Below are 19768 nucleotides of genomic sequence, written 5' to 3' on the forward strand. Positions count from 1 at the left end.
AACATCATGTTTGCTGACTGGGAGCAGTTATGGACCACAGGTATGAAATTTACGGCATGTAATGCCTTAAGAGAGAATATTATGAAAATGATATACAGGTGGTACATAACCCCAGTCAAGCTTGCAAAAATCTACCATTTGCCCGATAATAAATGTTGGAAATGTAAAGAAACTGAAGGTACATTTTTTCACCTTTGGTGGACGTGCCCAAAGATTAAGGCTTTCTGGGAAATGATATATAATGAATTAAAAAAGGTATTTAAATATACCTTCTTGAAGAAACCAGAGGCCTTTCTCCTGGGCATAGTCGTCCAATCGGTGTTAAAAAAGGATAGAACTTTCTTTATGTACGCAACAACAGCAGCAAGAATACTCATCGCAAAGTATTGGAAGACACAAGAACTACCCACACTGGAGGAATGGCAGATGAAACTGATGGACTATATGGAACTGGTGGAAATGACTGGTAGAATCCGTGACCAGGGAGAAGAGTCAGTGGAAGAAGATTGGAAGAAATTTAAAGATTACCTACAGAAACATTGCAAAATTAAAGAATGTTAGAGTGATGATGGATTGAAATTAAGTGGTTTCTAGCTGTACAGGCGTTAAAGTTATATACAGACTAAGATTAAGGATTAGGCATAAAAAGGTTAAAAGAACGGAAAACTGGCTATTAATAGATAAGAATTTAATGTTATACCATATTAAGATTAAGAATTGGGATTAAAAAAGAGGGAAAGAAATTGCTGGACAAACAAATTGAACTGGAATACAAAAGAGGGAGGTATGAGGAGGTCCAGAAAATAAGTAAATTCAAAAGTGGTGATGAAAAGATGGTATTGTTTTTAACTGTTTTTTCTTTTGTCTTTTTTTTTGTATTTTGTATTGTCTATTTTTGTATTGTGTATATATATATATATATATTTTTACTTTTAAATTCTTTTTTACTGATGTGTCTTTTTTATCGGAAACTTTAATAAATATCATTTGGGGGGGAAAAAACTGAAGGAAAGGCATATGCTCTGGTTATCTCCCATTTGGACTACACCAATGTGCCATATATGGGGCTAACTTTGAAGATGACTCAGAAACTACACCTAATCCAGAATGCAGGCGCCAGACTGGTGACTGGGAGTGGCCACCGAGACCACATAACACCAGTCCTGAAAGATCTACATTGGGTCCCAGTATGTTTCTGAGCACAATTCAAAGTGTTGGTGCTGACCTATAAAGCCCTAAATCAGCGGTTCTCAACCTGTGGGTGCCCAGATGTTGTTGGACTACAACTCCCATCATCCCTGAGCTCTGTCCTTGCTAGCTAGGGGGGATGGGAGTTGTAGGTCAACAACATCTGGGGACCCACAGGTTGAGAAAGACTGCCCTAAATGGCTTCAGTCCTGTAAACCTGAAGGAGTCTCCACCTCCACCATTCAGCCCGGACACTGGGGTCCAGCTCCGAGGGCCTTCTGGCGGTTCCCTCTGCAAGTTGTGAAGTTACAGGAACCAGGCAGAGGGCCTTCTCGGTAGTGGCACCCACCCTGTGGAATCCCTTCCCAGCAGATAACCAATTTGCATGACTTTCCGAAAACATCTGAAGGTGGCTGTGTATAATAATTGTTTGTTTGTTTGTTTGTTTGTTTGTTTGTTTGTTTGTTTGTTTGTTTATACATACCCTGCCCATATGGCTGGCTTCCAACAGAATACTAAAAACACAATAAAACTTCAAACGCTAAAAAATTCCCTAAACAGGGTTGCCTTCAGGTGTCTTCTAAAAGTCAGATAGCTGTTTATCTGAAAGGAAGGAAGTCCTACATGTGGGACAGAGTTAAACTGAGGAACTCGCTTCCCGCAGTAGACAGCGACAGCCACCCGCTTGGGTGACTTTAAAAGAGGATGGGACAAATTCTTTCGAGTATAAGGCTATCAGTGGTTACTAAACATGATGGCTTTGCTCTGCCTCCACAGTTGGGGCAGCAATGCTTCTGAATTCCAGCTGCTGGAAACCACAGGAGGGCTCAAATTTTGCTTGCCAGTTTTTCACAGATATCAGGCTGGCCAAAGTGAGAACGGAATGCTGGACCAGATAGGCCATGGACCTGATCCAGCAGGGCTCTTCTTACTTTCTTAATTGTATTGGATCAACCCAGTAGGGATAGGTGATTCTCTCAGTTTCAGATTTTTCTCAGTTTCCCAGTCTTGCATTCAGTTCACCACATTTCTGCATTCGGTTGCAACTTTTTTGCTAAAGAAAAAAAAAGTTCTCAAGAAAATTCATCAGCACATTACTGCACATTTTCTTCTAATAAATACTTCTTTGCAAGCTTTTTTCTCTGATATAATGCATTTTTGTATTGTTGGTTTCACTGACGTATGCAACTTGTGGCATGCTTCCCCCTAGTACATGCATATTTGTGAACATTTATGGGTTATCATCACCATCACCATTATTATATTTATTTATACCCAGCCTTTTCCCCAGCTGAGGACTCCAGGCAGCTTACACAAATTAAAAGAACACAGATAAAATACAAAATGCTAAAAACATATCAAAGATGATCATTAAAAATGGAAATAAACTCTAATAGAATTAAAGCAATATTTTAAAAAATACTGGTAATAAAAACAACACAGCCATTTCCTTTAAAAAAAAACAACAGGCATTTTCCCCCAGAGAACTGCATCGCAAAAAATTCAGAGAGGTGCAACGTTGGAAGAAGATCTGTGTGTCATTTTATAAAGTGTTTTGGGATGTGAGATTTATGTTCACATCAAAAAGCAAACTGAAGGGGGGGGGGACCCACACTCTCCCTATAGGAAATAATTCAGAAAGCTTTTCCCTGCCCCGCCCCCAGCATTAAATTACAGGGAAAGACATTTGCCCTGGTTAAATCAGGCAGAATTTAAAGGCAGAAGAACAGGGCAAGTAAAAAGAAAGGTACCGTATTTTTTGCTCTAGAAGACTCACTTTTCCCTCCTAAAAAGTAAGTGGAAATGCGTGTGCGTCTTATGGAGCGAATGCAGGCTGCGCGGCTATCCCAGAAGCTAGAACTGCAAGAGGGATTGCTGCTTTCACTGCGCAGCGATCCCTCTTGCTGTTCTGGCTTCTGAGATTCAGAATATTTTTTTTCTTGTTTTCCTCCTCCAAAAACTAGGTGTGTCTTGTGGTCTGGTGCATCTTATAGAGCAAAAAAATACGGTAGCAACCCTAGGAGGGGGCTATTTTTGGCCGAAGCATCCACACACAATCCAGAGCAGTTATCACACAAGCCTGGTGGTTTAATACATGAGTTTATTAATAACCTAGGAGGGTGGGGGAAGAGGGCAAAACATGAGATGGCTAATTTATTTTGCATGACATCCTGTGGCAAAGCAAGTGAAACGCAAGCGAATGTGGGCAGTTGAAACACAGGGCGGGCAAAATCCAGTCAGCATTTCTTTTCACCCTTCAGAAAACACCCGCATGAACTCAACAGGTGCTTCCTGTTCCTCCAGCCCCACAGCGCCAAAAACAAAACAAAAAACCCCATCACAATGGCAGAATTTCTGCCTGCAAGCATTTCTAAAGCACCCCCAGGCCTCTGTCAGGAAGGTGGAAGATGGCAGGCCTATGATTGGCAACCCTGTTAGTGGCGAGGAACATCAAAGTCTGGCAAGGGGCTAGTCCTGTTAGAGGAGGAGCTTCGGCTGCAACTTCACCAGGGGACTTGTGCTTGGGGAGAGAAATTTAGCATGTTCCAGCCACACGAAGAGAAGCTGGAGTTTCAGGTTTCAAAGTGTTTCCACTTTAGTGTTGACACCCATGACGGCCCTCTCATTTCTGTTGTGACGTTCTCCTCCACGGCCCCTGAGTTGCAAGAAAATGGTGGCTGCTGGTTCCTAGAAAATACAGCTGATTGCCCTGAATTAGGAAATTGCATTCCAGGGGGCTGGGCTAAATGACCCTCAAGTTCCCTTCCAGCTCTACAATTCTAGGGTTCGATGGGCTGGATTATTAGGAGAGGTGCAGCCTGCCTCTATCACCCTCGGGTCCCCTTGTCCCTTGATGAGCAAGGTGATAACTCAGGGGTTTGTTTTGCCCGTTGCAAAAAAGAAAATCGACACCCCGTGCCGAGGAGAAGAGACAGTTCTGCAGTCTGAATAAACCATGCCAGAGGAACACGTGCATTAGTGCATTGCAGAATTTATTCTGGCGTACTAATTTGGAGGGTGACCAAGGCTGCTGACCCTTCCCCTCACTTGCTCCTCCAACCTCTCTGACTTCTGGCACTCTTTCAAGCACATCTTGGCAATCCTTAGGGGCTAGAAACCTGGTTAAGGCAAAACAAAAGGAAAGAAAAAGTTGCAGTGATCTGGAAGCCGGGTCCTGTGCCTCTTCTGCATTCCGGAAGAAAGGCAGAGAGCGGGCGCAGCTAGGCTTGGCAAGAGAGGGCTTGCTGCAGGGGAAGGAAATGTGGGGGGAAACATGGATCCCACTAAGGATAGGTGAATCCATTTCAGTTCCTCATTTTCCAGTCTTGAGTGGAGTTAACCATATCTCCACACCACAAGTGGTTGTGTTGCTGTTCCTTAAGTCCTTGTGAAAATTTGCCAGCATTTTCACGCAACATTCTATTCTGCAATTTTGCTTCATGCGTCCGGTTTTTGCAAAGATTCATGTGTTTGGTTTTTGCAACACAATGCATTCTTGTGTGTTATTTCCTCTAATATATATGTATATTTATGCACAGCTATGGATTTCTGTGCTTGACCAGAGAACTGCATTGCAAAATTCAGAGATGGACAAATTTTGAAAGATGGCTGTGGTTCAGTTCACCTGCCGTTTTCAGAATGTGCCAATTGGGTATGTTCGCCTTGAAACATGAACTGAATCAGACACCCTCCCCCCCCCCCAATCCCTATGCAAAAGACCAACAGATCTTTGGCACAGCAGGCTTGGGCAAAGCTGTTCCAAAGGGAACATAGAAAGGTGAGCCAATCCTCCATATTAGTTTCCCTTTGATCACTGCTCTCTCTCTCTCTCTCTCTCTCTCTCTCTCACACACACACACACACACACACACACACAGAGGTTTGTGGCTTGCATAAAGGAAGACGGCTTAACGGGCCTGCAGGAAGCGCCTCAAGGACGTGGTTCAAAAGAACCGCAGCAGCAATGGAGTAGACTGGAAGGGCGGTTGGAATGTGGACGGCGAGCAGCGCAGCCAGCCACTGTGGGATGCGGCCAACACCAATCCGTGGAGATTTCTCCCTGTAGAAAGGGAAGTCTTTGAGGTCCACCAGCTCTCCACTGCTCCCAAGCAAGCGTGCAGGTGTGACCCACATTTTCCTCTCCCCCACCCCACGGCTCCGCTGACTTCACGGCACTTATCTGACTTGGCCCTAGATAGCCGTGGCAACTCAATGAACCCCTAAGTGGCCCCTTTTCCTTCCGGTTGCTCCAGGGAGAGGGTGTGTTTAAGCCACTCTGAGGCTACAGAAGTTGATCTCAGCATGAATGGGGCCCTTGGAAGGCGTAGGAAGAGAATGGTTATGGAAACAGTGCCAGGTTTGTCAAAGTCACTGGAGAAAGGTGTGTGGCATCTTGCCCTTGGTGACTGCAGGGTCTGTAGGAAGCCAAGTGATTTCTGGGGATGTTAGGAGCCCTTTCCGGTTAGCCAGGACATGTCTCCAGTTCTACAGGAAAGACAAAACCAACAAACAAAGCAGGATTATTGTAGGAATACTTCCTCAACTCCCAAACCAGCTACACAAACCCTGGAGTGGAGGAAGGCAATGTTTTTGAAGCTGACTGAAAGCACAAAGAGCAAAGAATCATAGAAATAGAACTGTCGAGTTGGAAGGTGTGGGAAATTGCAGTCAAACATAACTACACACGAGCGCTAGTTAGTGCATGAAGGGGTTAAGATCACAGAGTTCTGTTCCTAGACTCAGCTAGGTCATGACCCCTCTCCTCCATGAAGGAGGAAGTAAAGCTGTTTTCTCTTCCTTTCTCTTACTTCTCTTCCAGCCATGGACCAGGGCGGACATGTCTGAACTTGATCCAAGTTCAGACAGCATATCTGAAACTATATTGTGTATTTTGTGCCCAAAAGTAACTTGGGTGCTGCATGGAACAATGCATGAATCAGACCTTTGGATTTAGTAAGTAAAACTTTTAAACTTACTTAAGAGTGTGTGGTCTGTTCATTGCTAGAGAGGTAGAGGGAGGGGCAAGAGTTTTAAGGCAGATGAATCAGGATAAGCAAAAGGGTTTAACAACCTATAATCCACACTCTGCTGCTGCAGAGTGTTTTTAAAGTTCCTCTCCAGTGAAAGAGAGTCCACCACCTTCTGATGTCATCCGTTTCATTGTCCAACGGCTCTTAGTGCCAGAAAGTTCCTACTAATATATCATTGGATCAAATTCATCTATTTTATGAATTAAACCAAATAGTTTTAATTGAATCTTGAATGAACATGCACTTAATCCTTACCATTTTGAATTTTATTCTATCATTATTTTCCTCAGTGGGTCATCCAAACTGCTGTTGTGAATAATTCTTTTTATAGGGCATGGTAGGGGGCACTGGGGGTGAGCTTGTGGAAGCAAGGGAGCAGCGACCCCCCAAAGTTTGAAAACCACTGATTTAAACAGATTAAAAAGTGAAAGTTGGGTTGGGGGAAGAGAACAACTCCCCCAAACTAGCAAGCTGAAGAGACACTGACTAAAATATACCTACTTGCCATAGCGGATGAAGAGCCTTAAATTGCAGCAGTGAAGAAAGAGAAAGAAAAAGAAAGTAAGAAAGGAGAGAAGAAGAGACTCAATATTTGCTACCAGTGGGACTGACCGGCTTCACAGCTCACACTCAGGACTACATATTCTTCCTCAGTTCTAAAAAATTTAAAGCCCTGCACAGAGCTAGTCCACTTCTCTGGCTTCCCTCTACAACCGTAATGGCTAGAAACTTGGCTTTGTTTTTCAAATGGAAATTATCAACATTATAGGCCAAATTCTGAGCTTATAATATTGATAATCTCTGCTTCCACTTTAAAAGTTTTGCAGGATACATATTGGTGGGGGGTGTTTCCCCAAAGTTTATTCAATAACCGTTGCTCACAGGAAGCATAGCTGTCAAGCGTCCCTTATTTGGTGGGACAGTCCCTTATCCCAGCACCATGTCCCGCTGCTGTCCCTTATTGATGATGTCTCTTAAATTTCCCGGGTTTCAAAGGAAGCAACTCCTCTCCCTCCCTCCCTGCCGGCCAGGGAGGAGGGAGGCTCCAACTGTGCTGCTTGGCTGTGTTGCTCACCCAATAAGGAGTCTAAGAACGACTGGGGGGTGGAACTTGCATGCCTTGTGCTGATCAAATCGGCCGCGTTGCTGGGGACTCGCCTTTGCTCAGCGCTTCCCAGCGGAGAGGTGACGTGGTTTTCCTTGCTGCATCCCCTTTACTGGGTTGCTGAGCTATGGGAACCACCACTTGAGGCTTCGTTTGGCTGCTGGTTGACTAAAATCCCTTATTTTGGCTGCTGATCCCTTATTTTCGAGGCTGCCGGTCCCTTATTTTCAAATCTGTAAGTTGACAGCTATGACAGGAAGTTGCTCACACCTCTTCCTACCGGAAAATCAGCCAACCTAGCTCCTGATTTTTCACTCAGTGCTGGCCCAATGCTGATCAAGGAAGTGAGCTCCCCCCAACCAATATCACTACATCCATTTCCTTGGGGGGGGGGGTGGATTCACCTGCCTCACAAGTGGGAAATGGACAAGAGCTCTGCCAGAAAAGAAAAACAAAGAAGCGGCAGGTAAACTTTTCGTCTGATACTCACAAGCTTGAGGACTAGAACCTTGCGTTTAAAATGAATGGCAAGATCCACCAGATCTGTACCCCACATTATGCTCTGTTTGTGGGGCAGTTGTGGGACACAGACAGCCCAGGCCAGATTGATGCCCTTTAAAACTTGGGGGTGGATCAGCAGTTGAAACCCCCTTTTACTTTTTGGGCTGTCAATCAACTTTGCAATGAGGAAAGAAAGGAAACCAACCAGTGGGTGCTTTGAGGGAAAGGTCGGTCTCAAACCGGCGGTTGCAACTTACTCCACATCTCTTTTCCGGATGGCCCTGCCGGCTCCCATGACATCTGCAACCTTGGAGACCAGAGGGTCGTAGTTCATGCTTGCCACGGCAAGCACCTCTTCATTCCTGCAACAAAAGATCTGAGGATTTGGAAGCTGACGGAGGAGAGGTTGAGATCATAGAATCCCTGACAGATGGCCACCCAGCCTCTCCTTAAAATCTCCAATGAAGGGGGACAAACAGAAGAAGACGCCTTCACCCCGTATGGCTCCCCTTTATCACATACACAGCCCAACAAGACAATGACAACAATCCACCAAGAGCATACAAATCAATATGGCTAACCTGATCCAAAACATCCACCCACCCCACTCACAGATGAAAACAAACATCACCACAGCCAATCACAAACAAACAAGGCCAACCCCAACCTCTCTCACCACCAAAGGAACACAAGTGAACAGCAGAGAACCTGCACAAGCAACGCTGACACCAAACCCTACATATAGTAAGTAAAATAGAAACATCGCCACCTGAACCCACCCCCAACCATCTTCCTCCCCCCTTTTCCCCTTTTCTTCCTAATGTCTCAACAAATGAAACTGATTTGTAAAAATGTTACATGGAAAAAATACAAGAGAGAGACATTACACATACTTCTGTAAATCAAGAAAATCTTTAAAAAAAATCTTTAAAAAAATCTCCAATGAAGGAGAGCCTTCTGAAGGAGTCCATTCCACTGCTGAACAGTTCTTACCATCAGAAAGGTCTTCCTAATCGCCAGTGCGAGGTATAGGGGGCGCTGGGGGCTCTAGCCCCCTCAATATTTTGAATCAGGGAACCCAGCCCTCCCAATATTGAGGGGCTGACATCCTCTGTCACCGTTTGGTGCCCTCTGTGCACCCCAGCCTCCACCTGGGAGCCAGGAGGGAGCTGGGATGAGCGAGGGTGAAGATTGCCCTCCGTATGTCCCACCCCCCGTGATGCCACCCCCCATATGCCATGGGGAGAAGGAGGCCCAGCGGCAAAGCTAAGCTCTGAGCTCCGCCCCCTTCTCCTCACATGATATTAGGTGGGGAGGTGGAGCATCCGATGGTTCCGCCTCCATCTCCCCGCCACACGACCCACTAGGGTGGATGCGTCACGCGACATCACATGACGTGTCATGTGATGCGCCCCCCCCCCCAATGTGGGAGGCAAGCTGGCACCTTTGTTCCTAATGTTCAGTTCAGGGGTAGGCAAACTAAGGCCCAATCGCCTTCTCAATCTGGCCCACGGACGGTCCGGGAATCAGCGTGTTTTTACATGAGTAGAATGTGTCCTTTTATTTAAAATGCATCTCTGGGTTATTTGTGGGGCATAGGAATTTGCTCATATTTTTTTCCAAAATATAGTCCGGCCCACCACATGGTCTGAGGGATGGTGGACAGGCCCACAGCTGAAAAAGGTTGCTGACCCCTGTTGGAGTCTCCTTTCTTGTCATTTGAATCCATTGGTCCTACTCCCTGGAAAAGCAAAAAACAAGCTTTCTCCATATGACAGCCCTTCAGATATTTGAAGATGGCTCTCTGTCTTCTCTTTTCCGGGCTAAACCTACCCAACTCCCTCAGCCGTTCCTCATAAGGCTTGGTTTCCAAACCCTTTGATCATCTTGGTCACTCTTATCAAGACACACTCCAATTTGTCAATATTTTTCTGAAACTGGGGTTCCCAGAACTGGACACAAGACTCCAGCTAGGGTCTCACCTGGGCAGAACAGAGCAGTACTATTACTTCCCTTGATCTGGACGTTAGATTTCTGTTGATGCAACCTAGAACTGCATTAGCTTTTCCCCCCGCTGCATCACACTGCTGACTCGTGTTGCGGATGCACGGAATGCCATTAAGTGGAGCACAGCCAGCACTTTTTGCAAATGCCCATCCTCACTTAACGTGGGTGCAGTTGCATCTTTGGAAAGACAAAGCAGCACTTACTTGGTGTAAAACGCCACAAACTTCAGTTCATCCAAGTCCCCCTGAATGATGACATCATCAAACCCCTCTCCATGGCCTGGGAAATGAAAAGAGAAATAACACTGATTTATTGCAAGGGTGAGGAACTTGTACAACCGCCCTAGCAATGACAGCCAATGGCCAGGGATAGATCTTCCTCCAAAGTCTTGCAGAGAAGAAGACTTGGCCTTGCTCTTACCGTCAGAAGTGGGTGGGCCATTCACTCACCTGCATAGCGGATGCTCTTGCCAAACATGGCTGTCCACAGATAAGGGACTGTGCTGATTTCGGTCCCATGTGCCAACATGTTCAGCGCGGCAATGCGTCCTGGAATGTGGAGGAAGAGCACATTGCCCAATGCTCCATGCAGTTGATATCTACAGCACCAGCCACCCAGCAATCCAGCTCTCCCTGATTCCCCTAACCAGCTGTGTAGATCCTCCTGGAATCTGAAATCGCCCTCTCTTTTAGGGGTGGTTTAGGCCAGCTGTTAGTCTTGGACTTTGCTATTTTAACCCGTGTGTAACTTGTCATTTTGCATTTCTTAGTACAGAAAGTATTGATCTGATGTGCGCCCTCCGACAGGCTGCAATGCACTGCGAGTTCCGAGACTTAGACGATGCCCTGATGGATCAAATCGTCTGCAGGGTCCGGGACATCCGTCTGCAACGGCATCTCCTCGCCAAGGCAGACCTCACGCTGCAGAAAGCCATTGAGGAGGCCGTGGCCTCAGAAGCTGCTGAACTCTCCGCCCAGGAAATCCGCAAGGCCAGTAGCCCGTATTTAAAAGACTATGTTCACTGGACAAACTGCACATGTAAAGCTGTTTCGTGAATAGGGTCAATTAATATGCTTATGTGCCTTACTGAAACCAATAAGAGTATTGCTGTATGTAATGGAACCACTATGATTGTAACTAATGCCTTATCTCGGTGGGGAGGGGTGTTATGTATTGAAGTTCTCACCCTGGCCACCAGGAGTATCATGTATATAGTTTTCACTCAGGTCCACGTCAGTTACTTTAGGCGGGGAAACCCTGGGTTGTTGTTGCTACAATGTTGACAGCCGGCTGCCTATAAAAGCAGGCCGGCTGAGCTGTTTGCAGTTCAGTTCTGTTCCAGCATACAAATAAAGAGCTGCTTTGGAGAAATCGCTGTGTCGTCTGCTATGTCCACCCACTATCTCACATTTCCTATTCTAATTAATTAAAGAGGGTTCTGGAAGCTTCTCTGTGTGAAAGAAACAAGCAGAAGGTTCGTGATGTCTGGGTTATCCCTTCAGAGAAGCTGAGTACAGCTGGTTTAAACTGGTTCTCTTATCTCGTTCTTTCAAGGTTATGATGACTATAAAAAATAAGGATAGAAGGAGTCTTTCTATCTCTCTTCCTTCTGGTGTGGTGTTCTGTACATAGTATGCTTAGTGTTAAGGTTTAGACTTATTATATGTTATTGTAAGTTTAAGTTAAGTCTGCTGCAACTGGATTTCTTATGGACAGCGCCAATCCTGAATGTATTGGATTTGCGACCATTATGCTCATTTGCCTTCAGCAGCAATAAAGCTCTGCTGGATGAAATACAATTGCCTCTGGTCTATTTTTTGGGAATCTTGCAACATGTTTTAAGTTTTTACTCTGCTAACTATATGTTGGAATCTGCTCTGAATCAATACTGAGTAGAATTGAATGACACAACTACGTATTTCTCATCTTTTAATTTCCACCGGTTGCTATAACCGTTCTCTCTGCTTTGTATACGTTATAAAATGAAAAATTTAAATGACAAAAGAAGAAACAAGAAACTGAGCGTCACCCACCGTGCATGTGAGCCATCTGCCAATGAGGGATGTTCACCTTCTTGTTGTTCCTCAGCACCAGTGGAAAGGCAACAGCGTCACCAGCTGCAGAAACTCCTGGGATGTTGGTCTGCATCATCTGGAAGGGAGGAGGAAAGAACCTCGTGGGTTGACGGCACATCTGTTGCGTATACCAGAGCACTTGCACTGGGCTCCAGCCTGCCTTCCGTGCCCCGGTTTTACCTTGTTCACCACGATGAAACCTTTGGAGTCCACGTTAATGCCACTCTGCTTCAAGAAGCCCGTCGCTGGGGTTGCACCTGCCCAGAAAGGGAGACCGGAATGTTGTCAGTGGGAGGGCTGTGCCTAAGCAACTTCTCCATAGAATCACAGAATTCTAGAGTCGGTAGGGACTCTCTGAATCACCTAGTCCAGGGGTCAGCAAACTTTTTCAGCAGGGGGCCGGTCCACTGTCCCTCAGACCTTGTGGGGGGTCAGACTATATTTTTTGGGGGTGGGAATGAACAAATTCCTATGCCCCACAAATAACCCAGAGATGCATTTTAAATAAAAGCACACATTCTACTCATGTAAAAACAAGCTGATTCCGAGACCGTCTGTGGGCCAGATTTAGAAGGGGATTGGGCCGGATCTGGACCCCAGGCCTTAGTTTGCCTACCCATGACCTAGTCCAACCCACGGGAATATGCAGCTGTCCCAAACGGGAATCGAACTTGCAGCTTTGGCAAGATCAGCACCATGCTCTAATTAACTGAGCTATCCAGGCTGACATGAGCACCACCAGCCTGGCCCTAAGTCCCAGAGTCTGACCGCCCCCTGTCTCCAACATCAGTTCTCGGCTTCTTGGCCAAAAGCCGGCATCTTGACTGTACTCTTTTCAGCACCTGCTTAAAAAAACCCCCAACATCTAGGCAAACCTACCCAGACATGTAGAATATTGCTGTATATTTTCATCTGCTTTTAGTTTATTGCTGATTTTATTTTTTTTGAATGTTTTTACTGATCATTTTATCGTTTTCTTCCTTTTGCAAACCGCTTTGAGGCGTTGTTGTCGCCATTTTACAATCCATCGGAATATGAATTTTACGAAATAGATAAGCAACCTAGTTGATTAGGAATTTACAGCAGCGGTGCGCCAAAATTTCCCGCTGTGTTCCCCGCTCCGACCATTCTCCATCAATGAATGAGAAAGGGAAATGTGAAAGTGTTTTGTTGCAAAAGATATCATTGCAATGGATGGTCCACAGGTAGGGTGCATAGCAGCCCATGACGCACGCACGCACACACACAAGCACACACACACACACACACACACACACATACCCCGATATGAAGGATTCCAGAGAAGTAAAGTTTTGCATGGCCACCTACCTATGCCTATGACGCAGACATCGGCTCGGAGGACTTTGCCACTTTTCAATACAACCTCCTTTAGCTTCAAGGGAGGGAGAAAAAAGTAGGAAATGGTAGTAATTGGAAAGACGAGCCGCAGCCCATTTTGCCCAGATCTTACACCCTTTTATTTCATTCACAGGGTAGTCCACCCCACACTGCGAAACCAGGAAATAAAGAATGGAGAAGTTGTCCAATGAACCATTCCCCAACCTGGTGCCCTCCAAGTGTTTTGGATGCATGGCTGTGTAGTGCTGATGGGAGTTGTAGTCCAAAACCTTTGGAGGGTGCCAGGTTGGGAAGGCTGCTGTCGGTTATACCATTCGTGGATCTAGTGAGAAATGTGGCTGTGCCTGCACTAGGACTGGGCGATATCAGTTGATTGGCTGTCATCAGTTTAAAAAGGAAACCTGTCCAGCAGTAGTTGTGGTGGTGTAGGAGAGTGTGGTCAGAGAGATAGAGATATCTAGATATTTGCCTTAAGGTGCAGTCAGGTACCCTGTTTGATTGTATGAATTGCTAGTTAATTATAGCCTATATATATACCGTATTTTTCGCCCTATAGGACGCACTTTTTCCCCTCCAAAAATGAAGGGGAAATGTGTGTGCGTCCTATGGGGCGAATGCAGGCTTTCACTGAAGCCTGGAGAGCAAGAGGGGTCGGTGCGCACCGACCCCTCTTGCTCTCCAGGCTTCAGGAAGCTATCCCCCCAGCCCAACAAGCTCCCAGAGCGATGCCGAAGCTGCGCGCAGCTTCGGCATCGCTCTGGGACCCTTTCTGGGGGCTGGGGTCGGGGGAAGCTCGGGCTTCCCCCGCCCCCAGCCACGCAAGCTCCCAGAGCGATGCTAAAGCTGAACGCAGCTTCGGCATCGTTCTGGGACCCGTTCTGGGGGCTGGGGGTGGGGGAAGCTCGGGCTTCCCCCGCCCCAGCCCCGCGCCTGGGGGGGGGAAATAATTTTTCCCCCTTTATTCCCCCCCCCAAAAAAATCTAGGTGCGTCCTATGGGCCGGTGTGTCCTATAGGGCGAAAAATACGGTATATCTCACAATAAATATACTGCGCTGAAGAACCTGGAACTCTGAGCATTTCTGCTAAAGCGCTGCAAAGAATTTGTGACAGCCGCCACCATTCCTCCTCTACCCCGTCCCTAACTTAAAGGAAGCAGGGTCTTCATGCAACAGCTGGCTCAACCACTGTGTGAGAAGCCCCCCTCCCCAATCTCTGCAGCTAACCCTTGCTGCAGTTGGATTGGCTGCCCACCGGCCGCTCTGCAAAATGCTGAGCGTGACGACACCATTACGTTTCTATGTATATAGGAAGAAAAAAGAAGACCTCCACAAGCAAACTTAGACAGCAGTGCCTACACAATCTCTCCCCTTGGAAATCCAACAGATGGTGCTCAAAGGTCATTGCACACAAACCTACCTTGCCCTCCTGTTCCCGCAGTTCCGAGACTTCTGTCTGCATGTAGAATTTCACCCGATTGTTTTCAAACATCTGTCCAAGAGAAAGGAAGCAAGACAGACAGACAGACAGACAGACAGACAGACAGAGAAGGAGAGGGAGGGGGAAGATTATACATTAGCTCTGTACTGGTGCTCTTAAGCATAGGATTTTCTTTTCAAAGATAAATGGCCAGCAGTTGGGGCCCCAATCCAGATCGGAACCCTAGCATGGCAGGTGGAGGGATTTTAACCATTCACACAACTATGGTCACATAGTGGCAGCAAATCACACAGTTACATAAAATTGCTGCCCCCCCAACAGATCAGGACTACAGTGGGAAACAAAGGGTTAAAGCCCTCTTCCCTGCATATTTTAATTATGGGCTCTCCTTCCTTGGAGGTTTTTAAACAGATGTGGGGGGGCATCTGTCAGAGATTATCTAACTGTGATTCCTGCATTGCATGGAGTTGGATCAATGACCTTGAGGGTTCCTTCCAACTCCACAAATATGTGATTCTATATTTGAATAATTTGTGTAGCTAACTGGTTTTATGCCTTGTTAATATATTTATTGCTTCTATACTTTGTACCACTTAGAAGTCTATTTTTGGGCATTAAGAAGTATACAAAATAAAAAATAGTTGCTTTTCAATGTATTTACTGATTACGTTATTGTTTTATTCTCTATGTCAACCACACAGATGTTGTTTTTTTACAATCAAGTTGTGTGGATGTGAGCTCAGTCTGTAAAGTAGAAGATTTTCCAAGTCTGTTTTGATGTTTATATGCATGACTGCATACAAGACTTAACACTTGTACATGCATTTGTCCTGGAAGACAACACTTTATGCTTAGTAATTGGTTTTTTTAAAAAAAAATCAGAAGTTTGTAATAAATAAAAAGTAGCATATAAATATTACAGAATAAAATTAAATAAAGATAATAAAATAATCATAAATTCCCCCTATACTAGATTCTATAATGGAGCCTCGAATTATCAAACAGTTGGTCAAAACTTCCCTTCCTCACAGACATTTTTCAAAAAGAGGGCCACAGTCAGCCTGAATAGCTCAGTTGGCCAAAGAATAGTTCTGATAATGCCGGTTTGATCCCTGCATGGGACAGCTACATATTCCTGCCTTGAAGGTGGTTGGACATTATTATTATTATTATTATTATTATTATTATTATTATTATTATTGTCAGGGGTTCAGGAGCAGAGGCAAGGGCAAGGGAGGAAACAGAGAGCGAGGGGGAGGAGGCAGAAGAAAAGATGAGTGATGACGACGACCCGAGATCTCCGAGTCTTTCCAGTGAATCAGAAGATTCACAGAAAGGAGCACCAGTGGCCAGGGCAAGGGGGGAGCCTAGGGGGACACCCCAGGAAGATAGAGCCAGAGGGGACTCAGAGGGGAGCAGTTGGAAATCGGGACCAGCGTCACCGCCAGAGAGCAGGGAAGAGGAAGGGCGCCAGGGATGAAGCGCTGGCAGCTCACAACAGGGGGGAGGGCACGAGTCAGGAGTGGCCACACCTCCATCGGGGAGCGAAGAAACGGTCAGACGGAAGGTGGAAGGTTGGGCGCGCGTGCCAAGTTCAAATGCACAGGAAGGTGGCGCAGTAGGCAGCCCGGAAAGGGAGCCAGGTCCTAAAGCCCGCCGAAAGGAGGGAGAAGAGTCAGGGGGGTCAGCGTCAGCGTCAGCGTCAGAGGAATCCCGGAAGGAAGAGACCCCGGGGGGCAGAGGGACCCAGAGAAGAACAGTCAGGCGGAAAAGGTGGAGCAGGGCTAGGATATTAAGTTGGTGTACAAGGGGCGGAGACTCAGACGGAGCTTCGCCGATCTAACCATTAGACGTAGGGTTGCACGCAGCAGCTTGAGAATGGAAACTGTAACTCAATAAAGACTTTTATTTAATGATCGCTGGCTAGCGTGATCCTCTGTGAGCTAGGATCTGGAAGCAACTCTGACAATTATTATTATTATTATTATACCCTGCCCATCTGACTGAGTTTCCCCAGCCACACTGGGTGACTTACAGCATATCTAAAAACATAATAAAAAAATCAAGCCTTAAAAAAGTTCCCTAAATAGGGCTGCCTTCAGATGTCTTCTAAAAGTCAGATAGTTGCTTATTTCCTTGACATATGAATGGAATCTCCAAGAATGGAAGATTTGAGACTGGGAGATAGTTGGCCGTATCGGCCGGGTCCAAAGATGTATTTTTTTTTAAAAGAAGTGGTTTAATAACCACTCAGGGTCCCTTCCACCTTTACAATTCTATGATTCTAGGAGCTCTCACAGGTTAACTTTCCGTATCTGTTGCTACCTTCATGATGGCTCGGCCAACCTTCTCCCCAAAGAACTTCTTGAAGGGAACTTCCTCCAGCTCCACCACAGAGACGGAATGCGCCTTCTCCGTGAGGTAAGCAGCAACCTCCATGCCTGGGAAACGGAAACAAGAAAAAGTAAAATTTTCCATGGAGGAAACCATGTCAAGGAATGCACTTCCCGAAACAATGAAGTGAAGGGCAACTATCCATTGAAAATTCTCACTTCCCTGAATTTTACGATGCAGTTCTTCAACTATGCATAAGCAAAGCATATACAGTGGTACCTCGGGTTAAGTACTTAATTCGTTCTGGAGGTCCATTCTTAACCTGAAACTGTTCTTAACCTGAAGCACCACTTTAGCTAATGGGGTCTCCTGCTGCCGCCGCACCGCCAGAGCACAATTTCTGTTCTCATCCTGAAGCAAAGTTCTTAACCTGAAGCACTATTTCTGGGTTAGCAGATTCTGTAACCTGAAGCATATGTAACCTGAAGCGTATGTAACCCAAGGTACCACTGTATTAGGGGAAAGCATGAAAGAAATGCATATATTTGTGAAAATATAATACTAACATGCTTTACATAAGGATATATTGTTTCACAAAACAAAAAACACCCATATATATTACACCAAATTGTGTAGGAGAATAAGCAGGAGAAAGTGCAATAAAAACGCCGATGAATTTTCACGAGGACTTGAAATAATAATGGTAATAATCCACAGTCAGGTCTATAAATGTATTAAACTGGATTTAAGAACCAGTACAATTAGTGGTTAGAGTGTGTGGACTAGGGTTCGATTCCCACCTCACCCTGCCACAGTTTAAAACACCTAAAAGCAGCACATTTTATGCTATAGGGACCAACAGGTTATGTTCCAACAGCTACAAGAAATATGAAAAGCCCTAGTCAAAAATGTAGTAGAAAAAAGACAGTCATGGAACCGAGAAATTGCGCAAAACAAATGAAATACCGTGAAAATCCCTGAAACGAGAAGTAATCGACTAGAAATATTATCTTATGGAAATAAACTAAATAATAAAAATCAAAAAGTTTAAGGAAAAAATTAGAAAAACCTAAAATTGAACAAAGCCTTACCCTGTTTCACTGAACTATTCAGTTTCCTCAGAAGGCAATAGAAAAATCATAAACCTTAAATGACCAAAATTCAAAAAAAGGGGGTAGAACTCCCAAAAATTCTGAAGTATTATAATTCTAGCTCGACCTAGCTGAAGCAAAGCGCAGTAATAAAGGATTGAGGACTCAAAGGTACAGTTTCTAATACTGAATTTACAAAAAAGGGGTAAAGACTGATCTTTAACATCAGCAGTAACATCTAGACCATGGGAGCATTTCTAAAACTTGTCTAAAACTTGCCATTTAGGTTTTCAAACCCTTTTTTGTAAATTCGGTTTGTAGCCGGCATCCCATTAAGGCTTTATTCAATTTTAGGTTTTTCTAATTTTTTCCTTAAACTTTTTGATTTTTATTATTTCGTTTATTTCCATAAGATAAAATTTCTAGTCGATTACTTCTCGTTTCAGGGATTTTCACGGCAATTCATTTGTTTTGTGCAACTAGTCAAAAATGTAGGCAGGCCAAGCCTTATCCCGGGTACGTAAATTCTTTGATCTGACAGTCCTTCCTTGCAGAGAGAGGCTCACCCAGGAAAGAGGCTCCGACAACCACAGCGTTCTTGCTGGTGGCCAGCTTCACCACTCGGTTGGCGTCCTCCACCGTCCGGATGTTAAAAACGTTCTCCACTTCCTTGCCTTTGCAGCTAAGGGTTTTGGGCCTGGAAAGATGGAACGGCAGAGCAAGACTGTAGCCAAAACAGAATTCTACAAGATCAAAGTCTGGCAGACGTCCAGATTTTATAATGTAGATACCGATCACAGAAAAAACATCCTCAAAATACACAGCCACTCCAAGGTGGCCACAAAGTACTGGTCGTTCCACATAGGTAGAGCACTTGCTTGGAATGCAGAAGGTCCAGTTCCAACCCCTAATGGCATCTCCAGGTAGGGCTGGGAAAGACTCCAAGCCTGAAACGCTTGACGGTTGCTGCTGCCAGTCAGTGTGGACAATACTGAGCTACATGGGCCAATGATCTAAGTACCGTATTTTTCGCTCTATAAGACACACCAGACCACAAGACGCACCTAGTTTTTGGAGGAGGAAAACAAGAAAAAAAATATTCTGAATCTCAGAAGCCAGAACAGCAAGAGGAATTGCTGCGCAGTGAAAGCAGCAATCCCTCTTGCTGTTCTAGCTTCTGGGATAGCTGTGCAGCCTGCATTCGCTCCATAAGAAGCACACACATTTCCCCTTACTTTTTAGGAGGGAAAAAGTGAGTCTTATAGAGCAAAAAATATGGTATATGGCAGTCTCATACTTTCTTGTGCTGCATTCAATGCATCACGGAAAGAGAGCTCACAACCAATGTGCTGTTAATGGTTAGAGTGCTGGACTGGGAGAGCAGGGTTCGAATTCCCTCTCAAGTCACGAAGCTCACTGGGTGACCTTGGGCCAGTCACCATCTCTTAGCCTAACCTACTTGAAGGAGCGTCTCCACCCCCATCGTTCAGCCCGAGACACTGAGGTCCTCCTCTGAGGGTCTTCTGGCGGATCCCTCACAGCAAGGTTACAGGGAACCAGGCCTTCTCGGTAGTGGCACCCACCCTGTGGAACGCCCTCCCATCAGATGTCAAGGAAATAAACAACTATCTGACCTTTAG

The 19768-nt window shown here is 45.4% G+C and overlaps 1 protein-coding gene across 5 annotated transcripts in view; it reads right to left on the reverse strand.

Annotated features, from left to right (window-relative positions):
- Positions 1 to 3271: 3271 nt before the first annotated feature.
- Positions 3272 to 19768, reverse strand: part of AIFM3 (AIF family member 3) — a 50940-nt gene continuing 34443 nt past the window's right edge. For 3 of the 5 annotated variants that reach the window (XM_080986293.1, XM_080986292.1, XM_080986295.1), the window contains 11 exons: positions 18695 to 18825; positions 17029 to 17144; positions 14683 to 14754; positions 13236 to 13299; positions 12087 to 12163; positions 11865 to 11982; positions 10281 to 10379; positions 10035 to 10110; positions 8082 to 8186; positions 6720 to 6740; positions 3272 to 5673 (listed from right to left, as the gene is read on the reverse strand). In XM_080986293.1, the coding sequence (XP_080842419.1) occupies positions 5634 to 5673; positions 6720 to 6740; positions 8082 to 8186; positions 10035 to 10110; positions 10281 to 10379; positions 11865 to 11982; positions 12087 to 12163; positions 13236 to 13299; positions 14683 to 14754; positions 17029 to 17144; positions 18695 to 18825 (919 nt within the window). In that variant the 3' untranslated portion in view covers positions 3272 to 5633. The remainder of the gene's footprint in view (positions 5674 to 6719; positions 6741 to 8081; positions 8187 to 10034; positions 10111 to 10280; positions 10380 to 11864; positions 11983 to 12086; positions 12164 to 13235; positions 13300 to 14682; positions 14755 to 17028; positions 17145 to 18694; positions 18826 to 19768) is intronic. The other 2 variants (XM_080986294.1, XM_080986296.1) reach the window with 1 other exon arrangement.

The sequence above is a fragment of the Podarcis pityusensis genome, assembly GCF_964106645.2.
Source record: "Podarcis pityusensis genome assembly, chromosome: 16".
Taxonomy (NCBI): Eukaryota; Metazoa; Chordata; class Lepidosauria; order Squamata; family Lacertidae; genus Podarcis; species Podarcis pityusensis.